Source organism: Triturus cristatus, chromosome 11 (assembly GCF_964204655.1).
Source record: "Triturus cristatus chromosome 11, aTriCri1.1, whole genome shotgun sequence".
NCBI lineage: Eukaryota > Metazoa > Chordata > Amphibia > Caudata > Salamandridae > Triturus > Triturus cristatus.
In genome coordinates this window covers 1,149,119,534-1,149,145,578 of record NC_140594.1, presented here as the reverse complement: position 1 = coordinate 1,149,145,578, position 26,045 = coordinate 1,149,119,534, and the positions used below count along the sequence as shown (strand labels likewise).

Below are 26,045 nucleotides of genomic sequence, written 5' to 3'. Positions count from 1 at the left end.
TGCGGATTTCCTATGGAAACGTGGTCCTAACTATAACTATCTACTGGCGACCGCCAGTAGATAATATATATATATATATATATATATATATATATATATATATATATATATCTCGCAGGATTCGCCTCAGCAGCAGCTGCTCCAATATTCTATATGGAAAGACGAAGAACGGACCCAAAGTTCTTGGTGCAATTCAGTGAATTTTTATTAGATGCCCAGCATATCCGCCATAACGCGTTTTGACCCCCACGACCCCATATATATATATATAAAGACCATAGGTTACTGGGAAGTTATAGTTCAAAAATAAAATTATAAAACCATGAGAAATCACTTAAAAAAACAAAACTTTACAGGGACATTATAGTTAGGCTAAGATTTCACTGGTACGAAACCATTGAAATTCAGCAGTCATAGTTATCTGAGCTAACTATAACTTACGTCCCAGCAATGCACTACTTATGACCTCACATATTTCATCACTCATGACATGGCTCCCCACCTTCTGCAGGAGCCAGGCATTGCATGTCAGCAGGCAGAGAAACAGATTAATGCTCCACTTCCGGCTATCAAGAGCATTTTTACGCACTTGCTTGCTTGTTATCGGAGCGTTTGCCGTGACTTGGCAGCAGTAATAAAGATCCGCCAAGCCACAGCAAACAACTATGTCCCAGGGAGGGCACCCTGGAACATAGCAGGAGCCAGCCTTGGGGAATAGCAGTGCCCAGGGCCATCTATGGCTCTAGGAGTGGGGCTGCACCACCCTCCTCATGAATTCATAGGGCCTGCCCATGGAGGTGGTGGTCCCTGGGGCCGAGAACAGCTCCCCCCCTATTTCAAAAATACATTTGGCCCAGGGGAGGTCCACGGGACCCGGGGGTCTGTGAGGGCCCGTTATTACAAATAAATTAGCTGCAGGGAGGTTGTGGTCCCCTGAGGACTGGACCCCAAGACCTCCCATTTCTATTCTATAAGACCCGGGTAGGTAGTGGTCCCTGTGTATGGGAGGTTCGGGAGACACCCTCATCAATTTGATCAATTTATGAATGCATGCCTCCGGGCCCTAGCCCACGCGGGAGCTTAATAAGTGCGGGAGCCTGTGCTTCTTCTTTTTCAGTGGGAGCCGCGGATCCAACATGACTCTCGCTGAAAATTCCCCCCCAAGAAGCCTAGGGTCAGGGTGTTCTTACCCTGCCCCCTTTTCTTTTTTTTAACATTTTTTGGGTCACTCGGCTCAAGATACGTACCAAGATGGCTGCCAATACTTCCTGGTTTGAAGCATTGGCAGCCAATCAGATTTGAGTACAGAGACTGTCGGATCTTTGGAGGATCCACGTCCCTATATATGCAAATTTGGATTTTCCTTAATATTTTAAAAAATACAGACTGGATTTATGCCAATTTACAAAAAGGTCGCTTTCTGGACCAACAGCTACCTTTCTGCAAAATTTGGTGGAATACCGTTCAGTAGTTCAGGCTGTAGTTGTGTCTTGAAATCTACAACTACCTAATGGTGACCGCCAGTAGGTAATAAAGAAGCAGAGAACTCTTGGTAATTCCCAAGTTTAGATGGAGAGCAACTCCTGTATATAGAAAGCAACAATACTAGCAACACTGAATCTACTCCCTTCAATTTTCGGTTTTTCTAACAACGTTTTTTAAGCATAGGATTAGCACAGTGCCATCCACTCTGAGCTAGAAAGGGGCAAAGGACCAAATTACTTGCGGTCCACCCACCGTAATACAACTACAGCAGTGGGACCACCACAGGACTGCCGCAACCACAGTTGATTCCTTCTCCCACGGAGGTGGTGGAGTGGTGTGAGGCTGTAATATGCTGGCGGTCCTGCTGCATCACTGCCAAGCATATTATGAGTTCCCTAAATGAAACCCTTTTCATGGCAGCTGAGCCCTTAATGAAAAGGGTGGCAGTGGGGAAACTAAGGGGGCACTACAGGGCCCCTGTTGCCTCTGTGCACGGGGTGCATGCAGGGAGCCCCTTGTATTTTTGCACCCCGTTCCTGCACAGACAGAAATGCACAACATTGTAAATTTCTGTCCTTGCGGCAATAGGCTGCGGCACTCCTAAGGTGGTGCCTTTTTAAGGCTCTCCTATGCACCTTAGAAAGGCACCACTGTGGGACTGCCACTGCAGGACCACCCACCAGGATCACAACGTATAATCTGGCCAGTGGACTGACTACTGGTTTGGCAGTTTTGGAGTGGAGCACGTGGAGACGTGGGTCCCTTGCTCACTGTGCCACTGTATTCAAGCTAGACTGGCTGAAGAAGGGTGACATACCCTGAAACCAGTTCCAGGATGCTTGTTTCTGGTCCAAGGAGGACCTGGCCAGGCAGTTCGGTCTGGACTGTTCCCATGGGGCACAGGGTCAAGACTGATTTGCATATGGCTGGGTCCAAACTGGGGTGGCGTAGTGGGCAAAAGAACGATGGATTTAACCCAGATCTTTTGACTAGGGGAGAATGTTTGCATTGTCAGCTAGGCCTGGGCGAAAATTTCGTTCAGTTCGCGGAAATTGCGATAATTTGACATTTTCGCGTTCCGCGGAGAGCACGAACATGTCAAAATATCCGGTTTCCGCAGCTTGGCGATAATTTGTTTCTTGCTCGTGCTGTAAATTAATACATTCTCGCGCGCGCGCGATCGCCTTACCTGAATCCCTGCGTTCGCCGACAAGTTTTCTTGATCCGGTCGCGTTCTCCATGAGATGTTGTATTGTTTTTAGCCATTTGCGCTGTCTCGCGACAGTTCGCGCCCTCAGTGACGTCATGCGTCGCACGATCACGTCTTTCTTCTCGCGATCATGCACCGCGAGACAACTCAAAACAAGATGGCCGCGCCCGCAAGCAACCACATGGGTAAGTTGGCGACCCGCAACCATGCAGAAAATCTCGCGAACATGCCGGAAAAAAACTTCCGCATCTTCGCGATATTTCCGCTTGTTTGCGATAATTTTAAACATTTTCGCGATAATTTGCAAAAGTTAATTTCGCAAATTCCGCCCACCCCTATTGTCAGCATTCCATCCATCATTTGTTTGCTGTAACACTTTTCGCCCTAAGTGGGATGGGTATGCCCAGACGTGGGTTTCTTGTTCACTGTGCCACTGGATTCAAGCTAGCCTGGCTGAAGAAGGGGACATACCCTGAAACTGGTCCCAGGATGCTTGTTTCCGGTCAATGGAGGACTTGGCCTGGCAGTTCGGTCTGGGCTGTTCCCATAGGGCACAGGGTCAAGACTGATTTGCATATGACTGGGTCCAAACTGGGGTGGCGTAGTGGACAAAACGAACAATGAATTTAACCCAGATATTTTGACTGGGGGAGAATGTTTGCATTGTCAGCATTCCGTCCATCATTTGTTTGCTGTAACACTTTTTGCCCTAAGTGGGATGGGTATGCCCAGACGTGGGTCCCTTGCTCACTGTTCCACTGGATTTCAAGCTACCCTGGTTGAAGAAGGGTGACATACCCTGAAACCGGTCCCAGGATGCTTGTTTCCAGTCCAAGGAGGACCTGGCCTGGCAGTTCGGTCTGGACTGTTCCTATGGGGCACAGGGTCAAGACTGATTTGCATATGGCTGGGTCTAAACTGGGGTGGCATACTGGGCAAAAGAATGATGGATTTAACCCAGATCGTTTGATTGGGGGAGAATGTTTGCATTGTCAGAATTCCGTCCATCATTTGCTTGCTGCAGCCAAAATTGCACCAAAACTAGGCAAGGACAGGAATGCACAGTATATTGTTAAATACGGTGCATTCCTCCCTTTCAAGCAGCCAACAAGGTTGCGCTGCATAAAAATATGATAAATATGGGCCTTAGTATCTACTACATAGAGTCTTTGCTCTGCTTGAAACTTTTTTTAAGCAGATCCAAAAATCTTGGACACAAGTCGTCAACTGTTGTTATCAGCACACAGAGTTACTCTTCAGTACAAAGATTTATAATATGTTCAATACCTCTACACACCTATGACGGATCAGTAGCACATGCATTTTCTAATATATATGAGTTTGGAAACAATGTTTACCCATTGGTGGGTTGAATATCTTTATTTGGGGAGCACTCATATGTTAAAGCATCCCAGCCTCTCGTGATGTCAGGATTTGGCCTGGACATCTCAAGATGGCGCTGATGTTTAAGAGGAAATGAAATGTTTGGGACAACGTGATCTACGTTTGTCCCTTGTCGATATCCATGAAATTGTTGAATGTTTAAATTCATGGCGAAATGGCGCTTCGGTAAACATAGAAAAAGGTTGTTACCGAAACGCGTCTGTTTTGTGAGCGTGTGAAGTTTCCTGTTAATAAATTTACGGAAATGGCCTCCCGTGAGTGCTGTCTATCTCCAGAGAAACCTAACGAGAGAAGGGGAGTTGCAGCGGTAATATATATATATATATATATATATATATATATATATATATATATATATATATATTACCTACTGGCAGTCGCCAGTAGGTAGTTATAGTTAGGACCCTGTTTCCATAGGAAATCCGCAACATTCTATTTGGAATATATATATATAGATATATATATATATTTATATATATCCAAACATCACAAGTTGCCCTGCATAGAGACGCCAACGCGAAAGTAAGTATCACCTTCTTTATTTGCAGGCAGTAGGCAAAATGCGAAGAAGCATTTCCAGCAAGACGCCAAACGTTTCGGGCACCATGCCCTTGTTCACTGGCGTATGTTGAAAGTCCTGGCAGCTGTGTGGACTTATTACCATATAACTCCGCCCATGTCGGGACTTCGAATTGCAGAATTGCTTTGTGGGACAGGTAGTCCTACTTAACCCAAGGGGGGGGTGCTCCGGGACTTTTCAAACACTAAAAATGTCTTTCCCAAGTGGGTGCCAAAAAAGAAAAAACACACTGTGCCTGCCAATGTTCATTCCTGCAAAAATCGGCACTTACTTCCCCTCAAAGCGCCCGTATTGTCAGGCGCTGTAGGCCTGCTGAATATGCGGGGGGCATCTCTGCGGCGAGGCGCGCCGCTCTCCTAATCCAAACATCACAAATTGCCCTGCATAGAGACGCCAACACGAAAGTAAGTATCACCTTCTTTATTTGCAGGCAGTAGGCAAAATGCGAAGAAGCATTTCCAGCAAGACGCCAAACATTTCGGGCTATTTATATATATATATAAAAACAATATCCTTGCAGGCATAGAGTGAGGCATAAATTATGCAAAAAAGAAGCAGGGAACTCTGGGTAGTTCCCAAGTTTAGGTGGAAGGCAGCTCCTGTATAGAGCACCCTCAACACCAGCGACACTCTAAATTTTATCACCTCAAATGTCTGCTTTTCTATTAAAGTTTTTAAGCATAGGATTAGCACAGTGCTATCCATGCCAAGATAGAAAGGGACAAAGTCTTTTGTCATTTCTACAGCAAAGTCTTTAAGCATAGGGTTAGCACAGTGCTATCCATGCTGAGCTGTAAAATGACAAAATCCATTTACCTCTCCAGGCACAGTACTACAGCTTTGAATTGGTAAAATACTTTCCAAGCCAACCTGACATGAATAAAAGTAACCCCTGACACGTGTTTTGCTGTCATCACAGCTCTTCAGAGAGCTTTTATTAACTTCAGGTTGGCTTGGATGGTATTTCACCAATCCCAAGCTGTAATACTGGGCCTGGAGTGGTAAATGGCTTTTGTCATTTTACAGCTCGGCATGGATAGCACTGTGTGTGTCTGTATATATATATATATATATATATATATATATTCACTTAAAAAACCGCAATCCTCTGCTGATGACGTCAGATATTACATCACTGATGACATATGTGTCTTTCTGAAAAAAAAAATATTTGTAATATATGTATAGCTAAAAATTAATGGAAGAAGTCATGGGTAAATAAGTGTCTAAATACAGTGATGTAATATCTGACGTCATCAGCAGAGGATTGCGGTCGCGTGAGTTATAGTTGCCTGCACGAACTATAACGGGGGAATTTCAATGGTTTTTCACGAGTGAAATGTCCAGCTAACTATAACATGTGTGAAACCTATGGTTTTTTAAGTGAATTTGCAAGGTTTTTTAAATGCTAATTCCTAACTATAACGTGTGTGAAACCTATGGTTTTTTCAGTGAATTTGTACGTTTTTTTAAATGCTAAGTTATGTATTTTATTTTATTTGTGTAAGTTTTTTCACCGTGCGCGTACCGTACGCGCACGGTGCGCTTCTCGCACCGTGCGCACGCTGTGGGAGCTTGGTGCGCTTCGCGCACCAAGCGCCCACGATGTGTTGTTCGTGCCGTGCTCGTACGGTGCGCGCACCCCGCGATTTTTCGGAAAAAAATTTTTTTTTTTTTTTTTACCCTTGGGGTTCCTTCAGTGACCCCCTGACAAAGGCTAGGGGGTCAGGACCTGTCCATCCTGCCCCCTTCTCACGTTTTCCCCCTTTGTTTTTCATTGCCTCAGACTGCGAGAGACAAAATGGCGGCCGACACTTCCTGATTTCGACCGATTCGAATGTTTACTGACATCTAACAACCAATCAGAATTGCGCTCGCGCACGTCACCGTGCGCGTACGGTATGCTTACCGTACGCGCACGGTGCGTGCTTATAGATATATATATGCTTTTAACTGCAATTTTCTCAGGAACTAATGAACAGATTTACACCAGACCTGCAAAAGGCACATCCCTGAACTGAGGACTACCTCTTTGCCAAATTTCAAGTAATTCTGTTCAGCCGTTCGGGCTGTAGCTTGGACTAAAGGTCCTATGGAAAAATGCATGGGGAAAACGCGTTTTGGGACCCCCCCTTTTTCTCAGCCCCCGCTTGACGAATCCCCCCGAGACTTTCCGGGAAGGAGCGGAGCGGAGCGCCCCACCTATTTTGAAACTTTTGCGAGGATTCGTCAATCAGCGCCAAAGTTATTCCAAATAGAATGTTGCGGATTTCCTATGGAAACACGGTCCTAACTATAACTATCTACTGGCGACCGCCAGTAGATAATATATATATATATATATATATATATATATATATATATATATATATATATATATATAAAAACACCAAATCCTACTCCATATGAGGAAGGCACATACACAAGGCTGACAAGATGTGCCAATATTTATTTTCTTGGTTCTCCCCCGACTCTGCGACAGAGAGAAGCGTTTTGGCTGCGCAGCAACCTTTATCAATCTACTTGGCGCTAAAATTCAGTAGGTATTTATATCGCTTTCCACTCTAGATAAGCATGGACATAGAAGGCATACTTTGGTTTAAAAGCAGTAACATGACATAAACCCATTGTTCTATGATAGCACTATCGTTGACCAAAAGATTATGAATGATAAAACATACAATTTCATGGAATGAAATAAAAACAATAATGCAACACAATGTAGTACACATATCAGCATAATGCTTAAACTGATTTCATTTGCCAAAGATTGTCAGTAATCGGCGTGTTCAAAGTCACCAGTCTGTTTATTAAAGTGCACGTCCTGTAATTAGTCCAAAGTGTCCTTAGCTAAATAAAATGACATGTGACGCCAAAGCCCTCTAAAAATACAGCACTCATTAGATTGCAAAATATATGATAAGAGCACGCTGTGCAAATCACTCACGACAAAATGAACTCGTGGTTTTTTACACTGGTGAAAAATTGTGCCGGTACCGGCTTACGAAATGAGCAGCTGGAGCAATGTTGCACGTTATTGAGCCCAAATGAGAGTTCGCACTATATTCACTGATTTGGACACGACGTCATGGGATTGTACAGTTCTCAATTGTCCAAGGTGTCTATTGAACACAGCGTGTGTGCAATCCCGGCATGAATGCCTGCCATAGCCTTTGCAAAAAACTGCACATCCCATAATGCCTCCTGACGGTCTTTTGTACGTCGAAGTCCAATGCAGGAATCTAAATCAACAATACTCACTGAATTTATATCGCCAAAGCCAGAGAAAGTCAATAATGAACATAAATTGAATTCCAAAAACCAGGAAAATGACTTAATGTCTTTATGCCGCTAATGAGACACAGCATTGAAAAAAGATAAAAAATGGTCCCAAAACGCAGGGTCAGAGGAGAACGAGCAACAAAAACTACATAAACCAGAAAGTCATCACTACAGCTGCATCGGCATCTGCAGTGCCCAGTCACAAGGGGCACCAGACTTCTGAGCAAGGCTTTTCTAGGCTGGGGACCCTCAGACCCTGTGCTGGCAATCCGCAAAACCTCACAGTGATGCAGGGAGGGGGCGGGGCCTGATGTGACAAGTGTGCAAATGCACCCTGAGGCACGTTGTAAATTGGGGGATTAATTCCCCTTGAGTCCTGAGGGTCCCCAAGGGCCAACTAGCCCAGCAGGTACCTCCAGTAAGCGCCACAGAGCTGCGTTGGAGAGAGGTGTAAAAAGGGGCTTGGCCTCTGAACACCTCTCTGCAACGCAGCTTCTGGCACATACTGGCGGTACCTGGTGGGCTAGTTGGCCCCCAGGGACCCTCAGTATTCAAGGTAAATTAATTCCCCAACTTACAACGCACCAGGGGACTCGTTTGCTGCAGTTAGGGGGCGGTGCCTCTGCAGCGATGACAGCTTTCTTTTCTTTTATTTTAGAAGGGGGGCTGTGTGGCCCCCCTTCTTTTACATTAATTGGGGCCCTGGGGACCCCATCCCCCAGGGCCTGCTCTTTTCTTCTAAATAAAAAAAATAAACAGGAAGGGAGCCGTGCGGGCACCTTCCCAAGGCCAATTTTGGCCCCAGGGACCCCATCCCCCGGGGCTTGGCAACATTTTCATTTTGTTTTAAATTATTTCTAAAGGAGAGGGGCTGCATTGCCCCCCTCCTTAGGCCTCTAGTGCCCCCGGGGACCCCATCCCCCGGGGCTGTGCCTCATTTTTTTCTTTATTGTTTTCTATTTATTGATAGAGGGGGGCCGTGTGGCCCCCTTCCTCGGCCACTTCTGGCCCAGGGGACTCCATCCCCCGGGGCTGGCCTTTTCCGATGGGGTCCATGGGGGGAGCCCCAATGCCCCCACGGTCCCGCCGGCTCCCCGCCTCCTGTGGGAGCTGGCATTGCTTTTCAACATGGGGAGCTGCTAACAAAAGCAATGTGGTTTGGATTTTGTAAGCTCTCGCTTACAAAATCCAAATCAGAGTTTCTATGACATGGATCCCGCCCTCTCATAGCAAACAGTAGTGTACCGGGGGTGGCCACTCCAGGACACTGCAGGAGCCAGCCCTGCGAGGTGGTGGTCCCCAGGGCCATCAACGTCTCCAAGAGGGGGGCTGCATGGCCCCCTCCTTTAATATTCAAAGCGGTGGGGAGGTGGTGGTCCCCATGGCATGTGGGGGGGCTTGTGCCCTCCCCACACATTTATTTTTAATCAAATAAAGAGCCCAGGGGAGGTGGTGGTACCCGGGGCTGCGGGGGGGCTGCGTGCACCCCCGCAACTCATAAGTGAAGCCCTGGGGAGGTGGCGGTCCCCAGGGCAGCATAGGAGGGATTGGGACCCCCCCACACATTGCTTCAGTGCCCCCGGGACCTGGCCCACCCAGGGTCCTAAATACAACAAAGCACAGGAGCCCGCGCTTTAAAAAAATAAATAAAATTGGCTGGATTCGCGACCCAAGGGTGAATTTGGCCAATCATTTTTTTTTTTTAAATGACTTTTTTGGCCCTGGAGCTCCTTGTGGGACCCCCTGAGCAGGCCTAGGGTGTTGGGGTGTTTCTACCCTGCCCCCTTTTCTTGTTTTTTCACTGTGTTTCACTGTTTTCTTGTGACTCGGTTCTACCGAGTCACAAGATGGCGACCAACACTTCCTGGTTTGGAGTGTTGGCACCCAATCACAGTGAAGCTCGTGCTCGGGAGGGTTCGTGAACCCACCGCTGCCCTAGATATCAAAATCTTTCTTTTTCAAATTTCGCAGGAACTACTGAACGGATTTACACTATTTAACAAAAAGGACTCTTTCTGAACCAAGGGCTACCTTTTTGCCAAATTTGGTATAATTCCGTTCAACAGTCGGGCTGTAGCTTTGTCTAAAGTTTCCCATGGAAAATAACATGGGAAAAATGCACTTTGGGATCCCCTTTTTTCTCAGCCCCCACTTGACGAATCATCCCGAAACTTTCAAAACAGGAGCTGACCGGAGCAGGCCACTAGTTTTGAAACTTTTGCGAAGATTCATCAAACAACGCCAAAGTTGTTGGGAAAACAAAAAAGCATTTCCTATGGAAACTAGGTCCTAACTATAACTACCTACTGGCGACCGCCAATAGGTAATATATATATATATATATATATATATATGATCTAATGGCGGTCGCCAGTAGATAGTTATAGTTAGGACCGAGTTTCCATAGGAAATCTGAAAATTCTATTTTGAATAACTTTGGCGCCGGTTGACGAATCCTCGCAAAATTTAATGGGGCGCTCCGCTCAGCTCCTACCCTGAAAGTCTCGGGGTGATTCGTCAAGCGGGGGCTGAGAAAAAAGGGGGGGTCCCAAAACGCATTTTCCACATGCATTTTCCCATAGGACCTTTAGTCGAAGGTACAGCCCGAACAGCTGAACAGAATTACTTGAAATTTGGCAAAGAGGTAGTCCTCACGTCAGGCATGTGCCTTTTGCATATATGGTGTCAATCTGTTCAGTAGTTCCTGAGAAAATTGCAGTTAAAAGTACATAAATATCTATAAGCGCGCACCGTGCGCGCACAGTGCGCGCACCATAACGTGCGCGAGCGTAATTCTGATTGGTGGTTACATGTCAGTCAACATTTGAATCGGTCGAAATCAGGAAGTGTCGGCCGCCATTTTGTGTGTTTTGTGTGTGACAGTAAAAAAGAAAGGTGGAGAACGTGAAAAGGGGGCAGGGTATAGAGTACCTGACCACCTAGCCTTTGTCAGGGGGTCCCTGAAGGGTGAAAAAACCTTTTTTTTTTCAAAAAATCGCGGGGTGCGCGCACGGTCAAAAACCTTAAAAAAAAATAAACATTTTAAATGAGCCATTCCATATTACAGGATACAGTCAATCTATAACTATATACATAGGTAGCTTATTGTAAAATAAATATATAAAAAATATAATAAAACATACATAACTTAGCATTTAAAAAACCGTACAAATTCACTTAAAAAACCATAGGTTTCACACACGTTATAGTTAGGAATTAGCATTTAAAAAACCTTGCAAATTCACTTACAAAACCATAGGTTTCACACATGTTATAGTTAGCTGGACATTTCACTCGTAAAAAACCATTGATATTCCCCCGTTATAGTTAGTTCAGATAACTATAACTCGCGCGACCGCCACTCTATCACAAGGATGATGTCATCAGTGATGTCATGAGTGATGACACTGACCATGTCATGAGTGATGTAATATGTGTCGTCATGAGCAGTGGATTGCGGGCGCGCGAGTTATAGTTATCTGAACTAACTATAACGGGGGAATTTCAATGGTTGTTTACGAGTGAAATGTCCAGCTAACTATAAAACCTATGGTTTTTTAAGTGAATATATATATATATATATATATATATATATATATATATATATATATACGCTTTTCTTACTAGTGTATGTAAAGGAATTATACAATTATTACATTATATTAAATGGATTTGTTTTATTGTTTTATTTGTGGGACTCCACACAAAAAGCAAGACTGCGGAGTGCCTAATATGAATAGCATTAATCAGTTCAGGACCCATAATTACAACTGTCAGATGGCTTCATTCAAGACTTTCTCTACAGAATGTAGGTGGCGTAAAGTGTTAAAGCTGAAGAGAGGTCAACAAGGAGAAGGACAGAACTATTTACATCAGCGGTGGTCAAAGGTGTTCAAAATCGCTGTTGCTCTGGGAGTCTCACTTCCAGATGCACAGGTCCAGGGCTATAGTTGGAGTCAAGAGAAAGATACCACTTAGAAGAAAAGACACATTCTAGAATGCTGAGAGAAAGTAAAAGAGTTAAGGCAGTGATTCCAGGAGCCCCAAAATGTGAATTATATGCTAACAATTGTATATTGCTTCTTCCACCTAAAATAGATGTCTCTGAATTCACCTGACACTTTTATTTGTAAAAAATGTTATCCTCTGATTAGTTTGAAAAACATAGGCTTGACATTTGAAGAAAGCAGATTGCCTGTCCCTGATTAGAAAGCATACTGTTTTGCAAAATTCTTACTAAAAATTAACGGTTTTGCAAGTTTGACAAATCAAAGACAATTTGTTGTTGGGAAATAAGACAACTGGGAATATCTACTACCCAGACCTCCATATTCCTTCAGTCAGGATCCCAAAATTGGTAAGATACTGAACAGTAACCATTTCCAATCAAAAACAATGACAATTATGGCAATGGTTAAAGATCCCTTCTATCCAGGCAGAAATCCCATTTAAATGTGTATGTCCGGCAACTTTGCAGAAACATGCTAATAGATTCGAAAAATGTAATCTTGGGTAAGTGGGGGATTAGCTTATTAATGACTGACTAGTCACTTGGTAAGCCGCTCAGGTGAAATTCCCATCATCATGGATCTCTGAATAAAAGTCTCTGCTTTTAAATAGTTATGATACTCAATTAATATCTGCCGCTCCAAGTTGAACCTACAAAGGAGGTAGCTCATGCTCTAGTAAACAGAGAAAGTTAGGTCAGTGGATAAGCTGGCTATGGGCCTCACAGAATAACTTTGAAGGCCAATGTTTTGCTACACAGAAAGGATGGTTAAAAGAAACAAATTCAAACTTAGTATCAAAGAGGAGGAGAGGGGGACCAAGAGCGAGTTACGGTCCAGTGCCCATGCTCCATTATCAAGTCGTACAACCAAATAAGGGGTCACTGTTCCAGAGGGGTGGGTGCTTTAAAGTCACCCACAGGTAGAAGAGAGGAGGCGAAAGGGTTTGAGAACTGAAAAGGGAAATGGATAGGGTCTAGGTCTTGGATCCCCTATGTGGGGGAGAGAGAGACCACTCTTTGCCTCTTGTTGCCTTCACACACCCCGAGATGTGTCATGCTTCATCACTGGGCATTTGCTCCTCGTTGGGCCGGCGTTGCAATGCCCCACGGGTCCCCCGAAGGGTGGCTTTATCGGAGATCTTTTAAGAGAAACAGCCGTTTGATGAGTGCGGGTGTGTTGGGGGATTGGTTTGGGTTGTGGGGTCCAAAATGCCCCGTGGGTATATGAGTGATAGAGAGAGTAAAAATTATTTAATGTGTTGGTCCCTTTGCCATGTTAAAAAAACAGACGGTTGTGCGTAACGTCTTATGGGCTGTAATGTGCCCTAGGTAACTGAAAAAGTAAGGTCGACATGTTTCGCGCCCAGACGGTCAGAACAATCCTTGGTGCTTCCACAGGACCAGTGAAAAAATAGTGTAGTGCTAAGTGCAAGTGCAGAGGGGGTGTACGTCCTCTATGTGTAGGGAGCGGGCTCGCGCTGTGTACTAACTCCAGACAAGCCACAACTCAATCGCTGATACGCCCCTTAGAAAAATGACCTAGATAGGGGAGGGAAGGTAAAGGGGAAATAAAAGAAAACACAATGCACTAGTAAGTCAAAGACATGTGACAATGGTGACTGCGTTGGCGCTAGGCAGCAGTTTATGTGCCAGTGCAAGGAAAATACAGTAATGCTCTGTATAATGTTAAACCCTCACATTCCTGGCTTTTCCTTTCCATGCAGTTCAGCACAGCAAGGTGGCTTGCTGCATGAACGTTTGATAAATCTGTCTCTAGATGTGTGGTTGGATTTACTTCTGTTGGTACTTTTATTGGGCTTTTAGACCGGGGTTGACATTATCAGCTGTAATAGGGCTGTGCCTTCAGTTGGGGTGGTGGCTATACTTGTAGCACAACAAATATTAGCAACAGACTCCTAGAACATGCTGATCTAGAGCCCGGTAACATAATTTCAATCCACATTTGCCATGCATTTAGCCATTAGTATGAGTTATATCTTCATTTACAATTGGGTGGCAGATGCCAATCGCCACACCTGCCCACTGCTTGATCCATTGCCCAATCAGTAAATATTAGCGTTCAAGCACCACATTCACCACAAAGTCAAAGGTCAAAAATTGGAATTCTTAAATGCAATGTTTAACGTAAACAGACTTAAATGGTTTGTACTTACCACCAGTTGCAGTATGCCTTGTGGTAGGTGTTGATGCACTTGTGGCTGTTCTGCTAGATATTGTGCTTGTTAGAGTTGATTGTGTAGTTGACATTGAATGTTCTGTAGATATAGCAGAAGTCACACTAGGAACAGTTGTATCAATTTTGATGATTGATGATGAAGTTGTTAATTTCGTTTTGCCTGTTGATATTACAGATGTAGCACTTGTAAGCCAGGCAACCAGGGCTTTAGTGGTTACTGATGTCTTTATCATTGTTTGGTCTGTGGCTTTGATTGAAGTTACATAAGGAACACTGATGGGGATTTTGCTTTCTGTGTATGCAGTAGTTATGTTAGATTTTCTTGTGGTTTTACCAGAATTAACATTAGTTAGTATGATGACTGGAGCTGGAGTAGTTACTGCTAAAGTTGACTCTGTTTGGTCTGTGGCTTTAACTGAAGTGACATTATAAACAGAGATGGGAATTCTGCTTAAAGTTGACTCTGTGGTTGTGTTTGTATTTCTTCTTGTTGTGGTAGAAAGAGCACTAGGAAGCAAGACATGAGGGGTTGTGGTAGTAACTTTTGCAGTTGACTCTGTTTGGTATGTGGTATTGAATGAAGTTGCATTAGGAACTGTCATGAGAGTTCTACCTTCAGTTGATATCAGTGTTAAGTGTGTTTTGTTTGTAGATACTGTGCTTGTTGCAGTTGATTGTGTAGTTGACATTGCTTGTTCAGTGGATGTAACAGAAGTCTTACTAGAAACAGTGGTATGCATTTTGCTTACTGACAATGAAGTTGTTAATTCTGTATTGTCTTTCGATGTAACAGATGTAGCACTTGTACGCAACTCAACCGGGCCTGTAGAGGTTACTGAAATCCTTGACCTTGTTTGGTCTATGGCATTGATTGAAGTTACATTAGGAACAGTGATGGGGATTTTTATTTCTGTGGATGCACTAGGTATATTAGATTTTCTGGTGGAAGTGGCAGAATTAAAACTAGTATGTACCTCTGGAGGTAGAGTAGTTACTGCTATAGTTGACTTTGTTTGGTCTGTGGCTTTAACTGAAGGTAAGTTTTGAACAGTGATGGGAATTCTGCTTACAATTGACTCTGTAGTGGTGTCTGAATTATTTCTTATAGTGGTAGAAAAGGAACTAGGAAACGAGAAATGAGGAGTTGTGGTAGTAACTGTTGCAGTTGACTGTGTTTGGTATGTGTTATTGAATGATTTCGCATCAGGAACTGTCATGAGAGTTCTGTCTACAGTTAAGTTTATTTTGTTTGTAGATGTACTTGTGGCAATTGTGGTAGATAGTGTGCTTGTTACAGTTGGCAGTGTAGTTGCTGTTGGTTGTTCTGTTGATATGACAGAAGTCACAGTAGAAAAAGTGGTATGGATTTTGCTTATTGACAATGTTTGGTCTGTGGTATTAAATGAACTCACATTAGAAACTGTCATGAGAGTTTTGCCTGCAGTTGGTGTTATTGTTAAGCTTGTTTTGTTTGTAGATGTACCAGAAGCAGCACTAGTAAGCATGGCATTAGGAGTTATGGTGGTTCCTGCAGAAGATGGCGTTGGGAGTGCGGTTTTAATTATAGTTACATTAGGAACTGTCACGGACGGCATTCTTACAGGTAATGTGGTAGTGATGTTTATTATGCTGGCTATTGTATCAGAAATAGAACTAGTTAGCAGAACAGTTGAAGCTGTGGTAGTCACTGGTATGGTTTGGTTTTTTGTTTTATTTGAAGTTATATTTAAAACCGTGATGGGGATTGTGTTTACTGTTGGTGCAGTTATTATGTTTGTTTTGTTCTTTGAGGTAGTGGAACTAGCAGTAAGCAAGATGTCAGATACTGTGCTAGTTAATGTGGTAGTTGACCCTGCTTGGTCTGAGGTTAAGCCTGAAGTGCTCTTAGTATCTGTTATAGGAATGCTGCCTATGGGAGCTGTGAAGGGATTTTTGCTTACATTTGATGGAGTGGAAGAGTTTGTTGTTCTTGTTGATGTAGCAAAAAGAGCACTACTAAGCAAGAAATCAGGTGTTGTTTTATTTGCTCCCGCAGTTGACTTTGTTTGGTTTGTAGTCACATAAGGAACTGTGTTGAGGGTTTTGCTTACAGTTGATAGTGTACTTTTGTTTGTTTTTTCTGTAGATGTTTCAGAAATAGCAGTACTAAGCAAAGCATCACTGGTCATGTGAATTACTGAAGAAAATGACTTTGTTGGAACTGTGGCTTTGATGGAAGTTTCTTCTGGAACTGTGATGGGGATTTTGCTTACAGCTAATGCAGTAGTTCTGTTTGCTTGGCTTGGTAATGGACCAGAAACAGCACTAGTTTTCAAGACAATCGTGGCCTGAGTTGTTGCGGTTCCAGTTGATGTTGTTTGATCAGTGGCTTTAACTGACATTACATCGGGTACTGTGATGGGAATTCTGCTAACTGTTGATGGCTTTGTTATCTTTGGTTGACTTGTTGTACCAGAAATTGCTCTGGTAAATAAATCATCGTGGGTTGTGGAAGTTGCTGCAGTGATTGATTTTGTTTGTTGTGTGGTTTTAATTGAAGTTATATGAGGAACTGTACTGGGGATTTTACTTATACTTAGCGTGGATATTATGCTTGTTTTGCTCATCAGAGTGTCCGAATTATCACTAGTAAGCAGTGTGGCAGGAGCTGTGGGAGTTACCACTCCAGTTGACTTGATCTGATTTGTGGTCTTAACGGAAGTTACGTTCAGAATAGTGATGGGGATTCTGCTGACTGTTGCTTCAATTGTGATATTTGTTGTGTGCATTAATGTATTGAAAGTAGCACTCGTTAAAAAGTCCTTAGGTGTGGTGGTACTTAATGCTATGGTTGACTTTGTTTGGTCTGTGTCAGTAACTAAAGGTGCGTTAGAAACTGCGATAGGAATTCTGCTTTTAGTCGATATTGCAGTGATGCTTGTTTGTTTTATTTGTGTTGTAGAAATATCATTTGTAGAGAAGCCATCAAAGATTGTTGAAGATAAAGCTGTTGTTGATTCTGTTAGATTGATGGCATTAACTGAACCTGCAATAGTGACTGTTGTTGCCAAACTTCTATGCTCTGTAACTTTACTTGTGGTTAATTGAGAAATTGTAAACACGGTTCTGCCTGCTGTTGATGTTGTAGGAGTAAGGGTTTTGTACAAAGATGTACCAGAATCAGCATTAGTTACCAATACTGTTGCTTTAGAAAGTGTGACAGGGATTGAGTTTGCAAATAAGGAGTTAGTTGTGTTTGCTTTGTTTGTTGGTATGGCAGTTCTCACTGGGTTTGTGATAACTGCATCAGGTGTTGCAGTGCCTCCTTGTGATTGTGAACTAGCTTGACTAATTGTAGATTTGAATATGCTGCTCTCTGTTCCAGAAATCAGATGTGTAGCTGTGGCAAGGATTGTGTTTAGTGATGCTGGACCGGAGGTGATATGAGCATCTGAGATGGGGTTTGTCCTTACAGTTGAGAAGGTAGTTTGGGCTCTCTGATTGGTAGATGTAACTAATTTTGTTGATAATGAAATATCAATGTCTGCAGTTGTTGAGTTATTATTGCCTCCTTGTAGCTGTGAGCTGTCTTTAGTGACTTCAGATGAGATTGGGCTGGAATTCATATGTATTATAGTAGAGAGTGCTCCATTTGATGAAACGGCAGGAGATAAACTACCCGCTGTGGCTGAGGCTGTGCTTTTTGCTGCTGAAACTGTTTTTGTAGTTAAATTCATTCCAGAAGTGCCATAATTTGCTGTAATGTGGGTTGTGTTTGTAGTATAGTTAGGAGCTCCAGTTGCAGCAGAAAATGCAGTTGTCATAGATTCCTGGCTGGTGGGCATTTCTGGAGTATGATTGATTATTATTGATGGATTGAGTGCATTGTTCTTTGCTGAACTGGTATTGTTGAATCCACGTGTGACCTCTTTACTGCTGCCAGTCATTGTCGAAGCTGGAGTTGTGCTTGTGGCTGTTGTTTCTAGGGTTGAAATCTTATTGCTGTGAAATGATGTCACAGCAGTGCCTGATATGCTACTGCTCATCGTGGTAACACAGGTATTAGTGAACGGGGATAATGTTGTCTTTTTTGCAGTTTCACGTCCTGTTGTCTCTGTGGCTCTGGCATTGGTCACTTGAGTAAAGTTGGTGCTGCTTGAAAATGTCATTGTTGAGCTCTCATTGCTATTAAACAATGCTGATGTGGCACTTATCAGCCCTGTTGAGTCTCCTGTGGCACTAGCATTTCCAGTTCCACTTGCTGAGTATGTAGTCTCATCCGCCATCACTGGTGTAGTTGTTTTCATGCCTGTTTAATAAAAAATGTTGGGTATTAGAGGATATATTCTGACATATTGATTACAAATGCTATGGGATCGCTTTTCACAGAGGCTCATGCTTGAACTAATGCAGACTAGGGCTTCTTGGTACATTCTTGGTACATTATTTGAAAGTAATGAACACAATTGAAGGAAACTGCATAAATCCTGATTAACTGATTTTTTACAGTACTTTCAACAACTTCACAAAAGTTATCACAGAAACTGCTCATTAATTTGTGGATATTTCTGAATTTATGTTTTCAATTGCTCCTCTTGGTAAATTTATGTTTGCATTCTACAATGATGAACACTATGGGGCCGATTACGATTTCGGTCGGAAAGCATTCCAACCGACTCGGTCTCAGATCGAATCGGATTTGTGGAGTCCACCAACCAATTACGATGTTTACCAACACCGTTCGGGCAGACTCCCATTGACTTCAATGGGAGTCTGTGTTCCGAGCGAGAACACAGGCTCCCATTGAAAAATGGGGTGGTTGTGTAAAACCATGCACCTTGTGGCGGGTACCCTATGGTGCCTGGCACACTGTGCATGGTTGAAAATGGGGGTCCCTTGTGTACCCCCATGGGACTTGTTCGGAAGCCCCAGGTGAAGGGGGCCTGCTCCAGGGCCCCAAAAACAGATTTCAACAGCCGATCTGTGATGGAAGAACTGATTCAGAAAGGCTGTCCGAATCTGACATCTGATCGCTCGATCGTAAAGGCCTGTACGAGTTGGCTCTGAACAACTCGTTTCCTCTGAATGCCATCCGGAACCGGGTCGGAATGTCTGAACGCTTTACAAACATTGTAATCGTTCATTCATAAACCCTTCCGAATCGGTCAGAAAGAGGGGTCCGAATCAAATTCGAAAGACCCAAATCCAATTCGGAAGACCCAAATCTGATTCGGATCCTTTCCAAACAACATCGTAATCGATCCCTTTGAGGATGTAGAAAGAAATGTAAGACAATGGCTCAATATTGTATGTGTCAGTACACTAAATATTTAATAATATGTAACATTTTCTGCATCACCATTGGTGTGCTCAAAAGTGGACATTTTCAAAGTCAGACACTAGACACCCGAGTTACAAAGCTTTATTTTGATAAGTAGTTGTGTTTAATAAGTCTTGTATTATGAATGTATCCTTAATTTCCAGAACTGAGACACTCATGTAAAGATTGATGGGCTATGCACCATACACTATGGCAGCAGAGAGATGTTCTTTGCAGCCAGGTGAGACTGTAATAGGCCATATTTAGAGTTCTCCACATAGCACATGGACATTTCTGTGCCTTCAGGGGAGCCGCTGCCTGGATGGCACCAGTGAAGTTCACTAGTGCTTTGCTGTGCAGGCACCATGGTCACTGCCATACTATAGCAAAGCTTTTTGTTTTCTGAAAACAAACTCTCAGAGCAGGAGTTCCTTTACGAAAAATGCAAAATGAATGTTCCTGACACCATGGGTTCCTGTGCTGTAGTTTATTTGCTATCCTCTTTGGGAAGGCCCAGCTTTCCTTGGTATTCCCAAACAGGGAAAAATGTGTTGATATGACCACTAAACATGGTAGATAGTCTGAGGTACTTTGACTGAAAGCTGAATGTTAATTGTATCATTGGTCAAAGGTTTCCACTAGTACAACCAGTTCATACTCTGTTAACTGAAGCATGGCATTACCCCCTACCCTAAATAAAGCAGGAGAACTGTGAGTTTGGCGGACAGGGTATCCTGTCTACCAAACTCCAAATAAGGCCTTGAGTCATAAACTATTTGCTATGAGAAGTTGTGACTTACTTCTGCCTAAAGCTGTGGCCTATTCATAAATGACACAGGATTGGGACAGTGATCCCTAAACATGTGCTGTCTTGTTGATGTGAGGAATGCGTCTATGGAATCATGATCTTCTGGCCACTGTGAACAAAATACTCATGGCATTCACAAAATAATATAACCTTGTTTATGTCATCATGTTTCCTTCTGTCTTATGAACTAGCACAAAAGCATTAAGACCCATGGCAAATGCTAATTACTGAGTCAAAGGTAGCTTACTCAATGAGCTGGTGTGTTGCAGTGATGGCCAAGGCAAGTGTTCTGATGCCATGGCAAGTGCTGGTTCAAGTGTAATCACTGTTGAGCTGGTGATAATTAGCATGCCTTGTTGAAAACAACATCACAAAACTACATGTTTGGCCATGGAGGAATCATAGAGCTTACTGGAGACCATTTGATGTGAATGGTTGGTTTATCCTGGATTACAGTGGCTGTGAATGTTAGGTAGGGCATGCACCATCATGTTTTCCTACCTACCTCATAAATGTAAAGCATGCTCCACTCAAATCAGCATGAGCTATGAGGTGAGCTGGGCCAGGTATTTGAACCAATAGATACGGCTGAAATAAATAAAGCTAACTTGATTGCACTGAGGTGGAAGTCAGAAGTTGTAAGATGAAGGGAATGGAATCTCCATCTTCTCTATGGCACTCATGATAACCAGAGAGCTAGTCAATGCTTGTTGCAATGGTGAATCCACGAGACCTCAAAGTCTGTTGAAAGGACATACACTTAGAACAAATCAGATATGTTGAGGTAACAATAATCTTAATGTTAGTGCTTGGAATATGAACCTCTAGCGAATATTAATGTATATACTTAATTTGCCCGCATTTGATAAAACTGGAATAGTTTGTCTATTACCAGTTCCGAAACACTCAGGGATACCTAGAGCACAGGCTGCATTTGTGTTTTTTGAAAGGACTGAACTATGTTAATGTCAATACTGCTGCGGCTAAATTCTTGAAGAATCTGAAACTTAATAATGAAAAGTTTAGGAAATTGTGATGTTGGTTGAAGGGGGGAGGACAAACCCTATTCAAGCAACAGCCACAATCCCTGTCGGGGGGAACTACTAAACTCACTAAATTAACCTGTGCTTAGCCCTTGGTAAGTTGGCACAAAAAGCATCCAGGCTTAACTTAGAGGCAATGAGTGAAGTGTTTATACTACACACAAACAGTAATAGAGTGAAAGGATAACACAAGAAAAATCCCAAACAAATGATTTTTTTTTTTTAGTAAATTCTAATAAATTATTTGACCTTAAAATGCCAAAAATGCAATCAGTAGAAATAAAGTTATGAATTTTTAAGGTTTTTAGTAAAAAATAGTGCTTGCAAAATCAGAGCTTTATCTGTGGTCATCTAGTCGCACATGACCGCATCAACGCCATAAAATATGGCTGACCAAGATAGAGCACAGGTCAGGTAGATTGGGCCCGGTCAGTGCTTACCTTCCGATTTAATATAACTTCTTGAACAAAATGTTCTGAGAAGATAAAGTTTGCAAAGGCTGCAGACAGTGCCCAAGGAGGGAGTGTTGTCATCGAGAAGCCACTGTATGAAGCCGCAGTGAAGACTTCTATATTTAGACTCAGTCACTTTTTTGGAATTTGAAAACCTTCCGCAGGACGAGGCAGGAGGCTGTATTTGATGAGAGTTCCAGGGGGCCGGATACACCCTTTTGCAAAGGACCATTGAACAAGATTTGCTGGTGTGAAGAGGAATCTGGCAAGATCTGCCATGAAGTCAGGTCAACCACCAATGCACCTTGAGGGGCTAGAGAAGCAAGTTGGTCTCAGTCGTCTCTCACCCTAAGAGCAATTTTTAACCACAAATTTTCTGTCATAAGTTTTGGATCTTGGTTGTCTGGGCACCTTTAACAACACCACCAAGGGTCCAGGATTAGAGGAGCAATATTTTGAGGGTTTTGGCTCGCTCAGGATGGGTCCAGGTGTGGTTTAAAGATGGTGGGAGCCTGTTATGCTCCTTTGGGTCTGAACAGGAGGCCCTTGGAGTCACTCTGGTAGCCCTACATTCAGGTGAAGGAGCAGGGCTTAAACAGCAGGACAGGTCTCTGGCGTTTCAAGGCAGGCTCCAGACACCAGTACTTTCCTTTCAGATATAGCAAAGCAGTCTTGTGGAGTACACAGTAGGCCACAACAGTAGGCAGTCCTCTGAGAGTCCTTCCAAAAGTCCGGAAAGTGAATTTAGGAGTGGGTCTGAAGGTCCTATTTTATACCTACCACTTTCTTTGAATTAGGGGGGTTTCTAGAGGGTTCTCTTTGAAGTACTTGAAGTTCCCTGACTCCACTGCAATGGCTCCAAGCTGGCTTCAGGGACAAAGCAGTGGTGACAATCCCTGTGTTTGAGACAGAGCACAGCCTTTTCAGTTGTAAGTGGGGATGTGCTAAGCTCCAGCCCCCATCCTGCTAGCAGATGGCTCATTCAGGTGCACCCAATCTCTCTACTGTTTGACTGTCCGGGAGGAATTCACAAAGTCCAACTGCCAACTACACCTAGTCATGTGACCTCAGACAAGCTGCAGGCCCCAAATAGTAAAGGGCAGGAAAATGCCAACGTTCAAAAAGTTGCATTTTCAAAAATTTAATTTAAAATCCAATGTTACCATTAAAGAGGAGTTTTAACTATAGTTTCATAGATCCCAAACACAAAATGCTTATCTGTCCCCAATCAAAAGAAAGTAATTATTAAATGTAATAACGTAATTCAAAGTAACCCTGTGGGACAGGTAGGCCTCATCGTACTGAAAAATAAATTGAGGAGTTTTTCACTAACAGGACATGGAAAATTTAAAAGTACATTTCCAAACTTAAATTCCCCAATCACAAGTCCCCAATCAAAAGTTAGTAATTATTAAATGTAATAAAGTTATTCAAGCGTAACCCTCTGGGACAGGTAGGCCTCACCGTCCTGAAAAATAAATTGAGGAGTTTTTAACTAACAGGACATGGAAAATTTAAAAGTACATTTCCAAACTTAAATTACAATGCACCCTGTCCTGTGGGCTACCAAGGGAGTATATTAGTGGTGGCTTGAATGCAGTAAAAAGAAGGTTTAAGGCTTGGCACAGGGATATATTGCCAAGTCAATTTGGCAGTTTAAAACTGCATTAATGCTGCAATGTCAGGCCTGGCACATGTTTTAAGGGGCTACGTATGTGGGGGTAAATACTTGCTGCAGGCCCACTACTAACATTTAATTTCCAGGCCCCCGTTATATGGTATACCACTCGAGGGACGTATAAGTAAATTAAATAGGTCAATTAGGTGTAAGTCAAAGTTACCATGTCTTAGGGAGTGAGCACAAGCACGTTATCACTGGTTAGTAGTGCTAAAGTGCACTGAGTCTGAAGGCCGACAAAAATAAATTCAGCAAAAAATAGGAGATGTGGGTGCAAAAAGTTTGGGTGTGACCCTGCAGAGAGGGCAAAGTCCAACAAAAAGCAATAAAAAAATATTGATATATTTTAAATTTGTATTCATAATATTAATTTGCAAAGGATTTGTAGGTCAGTTCCCCAAATAAGGGTCTGAAGGTGCAATCTGACTTACCTGATTCCTATTCATGAGGTTAGTTGCAAATTGAGACTTACTCCAATTGGTGGACATCTCAAGGATAGGGCCTAGTGGGGGCAGGACACCATCAAGTCAATGGAAAAACTGCTGCATTTAAAAATACAAAAAGAACTGTTGATGGACAGAATGCAGAACAATGTCATACATTCACCCCAGTACAGAGATCTGGGCCTAAATCCATAATTTTTTTGCTCACCATACATTCCAGTTTGGACCCAGCCATATGCAAATCAGTCTTGACCCTGTGCCCATTGGGAACAGTCCAGCCTGAACTGCCAGGCCGGGTCCTCCCTGGACTGGAAACAGGTATCCTAGGACCGGTTTTGGGGTTTCACCCCTCTTCGGCCAGGATAGCTTGATTCCAGTGACATGGAGAGCACGGGACTCACGTCTGAGCATACCCGTCCCACTCGGGGTGACAAATGCAAAAAGAACTGTTGATGGACAGAATGCAGAACAATGTCATACATTCACCCCAGTACAGAGATTTGGGCCTAAATCCATCGTTTTTTTGCTCACCATGCCAATCCAGTTTGGACCCAGCCATATGCAAATCAGTCTTGACCCTGTACCCAACGGGAACAGTCCAGCCCGAACTGCCAGGCCAGGTCCTCCCTGGGCTGGAAACAAGCATCCTAGGACCTATTTCGGGGTTTCACCCCTCTTCAGCCAGGATAGCTTGATTCCAGTGGCATGGAGAGCACGGGACTCACGTCTGAGCATACCCATCCCACTCTGGGTGACAAATGCAAAAAGAACTATTGATGGACAGAATGCAGAACAATGGCATACATTCACCCCAGTACATGGATTAAACCCAGATCAGTTGACTGGGGGTGAGTATTTGATTTGCTCAAACACTCCGTCCATCATCCCCTTTGGTATCGCTTTGTTTGCCCTAAGTTGGCAGGGTATTCCCAGATGTGGGTCCCTTGCTCACTTTTCCATGGGATTCAAGATAGCCTGGCTGATGAGGGTTATGAACCCAAATCCGGTCCCAGGATGCTTGTTTCCGGTCCAGGGAAGACATGGTTTGGCAGTTCAGGCTGGACTGTTCCCATGAGGCACAGGGTCAGACTGATTTGCATATGACCATGTCTGAACTGGGGTGGTGGAGTGAGCTAAAGAATGATGATGGATTAAACCCAGATCAGTTGACTGGGGGTGAGTGTTTGATTTGCTGAAATGCTCCGTCCATCATCCCCTTTGGTATCGCATTTAAAAATAAGCATAGGAGTTAGAGTGGTCCGCTTGACCACAGTCCAATCCCAAATTACCTTTTCTTTTACATTTAGGAAGGGAAATGGGATGGAGTGGTACCAATTCCCCTTTGCAAATGGGTAACCAACTCCTTTTGAAAAGTTTGCAGCTGTTGCAAGTCAGTGATAGATAGCAAGCCGAATCGTAATTGGGAAGAGATGCCCCAAATACGCTGCTTCCAAAGTTGCACTTTGGTATGCATTTCTAAACGCTTGTTATGGTTCATACTTACTGAATTACAAAATGAGTCTAGTACACACTAAAAAGACATTTAGAGGTTGCAAACCCTCTGTTTTAGTGAATCCCAGGGTTTGAGACCACCACATCGATTCATACACCTGGCCCTAAATTCATATGGGTGTATATGAATGAATGCTGTAAATGAAAGAACCAGAACACCTGATGAATGACAGAATATTCTCTAAAAGTCAATTGTACTTTATTTTTTGTAGGGCTATGTAATCAGGATCTGCAAAGCAAACTGGAGTTCAAATTTAACATCAACTCTTAACCTATCACCAACTACAGAAATTCCATGTCTACCCTGTTGGAGCACACTTAGAAGACACATAAATCAGATGCAGTTATTACTACGCAAACGCCCTTTTTTTGGGTCTACCAAAATATCTTCTGACCCGTCTGCAAGTGGTCCAGAACTCGGCAGCCCGTGCTATTTACGGGCTCCCAAGAAGAGCCGGCGCCACGGGTCTTTTGAGAGATTTACACTGGCTGCCGATCTCTAAAAGAATTCTTTTTAAGTGCCTGACTTTTGCCTTTAAGGCTCTACAAGGCTCCGGCCCCAAGTACATAAGGAAACGTCTTTCCCGATATGTACCGGGCAGGGCCCTGAGATCATCTTTGCTATCTAAAATGACAGTCCCGG

The 26,045-nt window shown here is 43.3% G+C and overlaps 1 protein-coding gene across 1 annotated transcript in view; it reads right to left on the bottom strand.

The window, feature by feature from the left end:
• The window catches only part of LOC146788618 (uncharacterized), a 192,113-nt gene extending 174,122 nt beyond the window's left edge, over nucleotides 1-17,991 (bottom strand). Inside the window, 1 exon segment of the mRNA XM_085633186.1 lies at nucleotides 14,145-17,991. Coding sequence (XP_085489312.1) covers nucleotides 14,145-17,991 — 3,847 coding nt within the window.
• Between the last annotated feature and the right edge of the window lie 8,054 nt (nucleotides 17,992-26,045).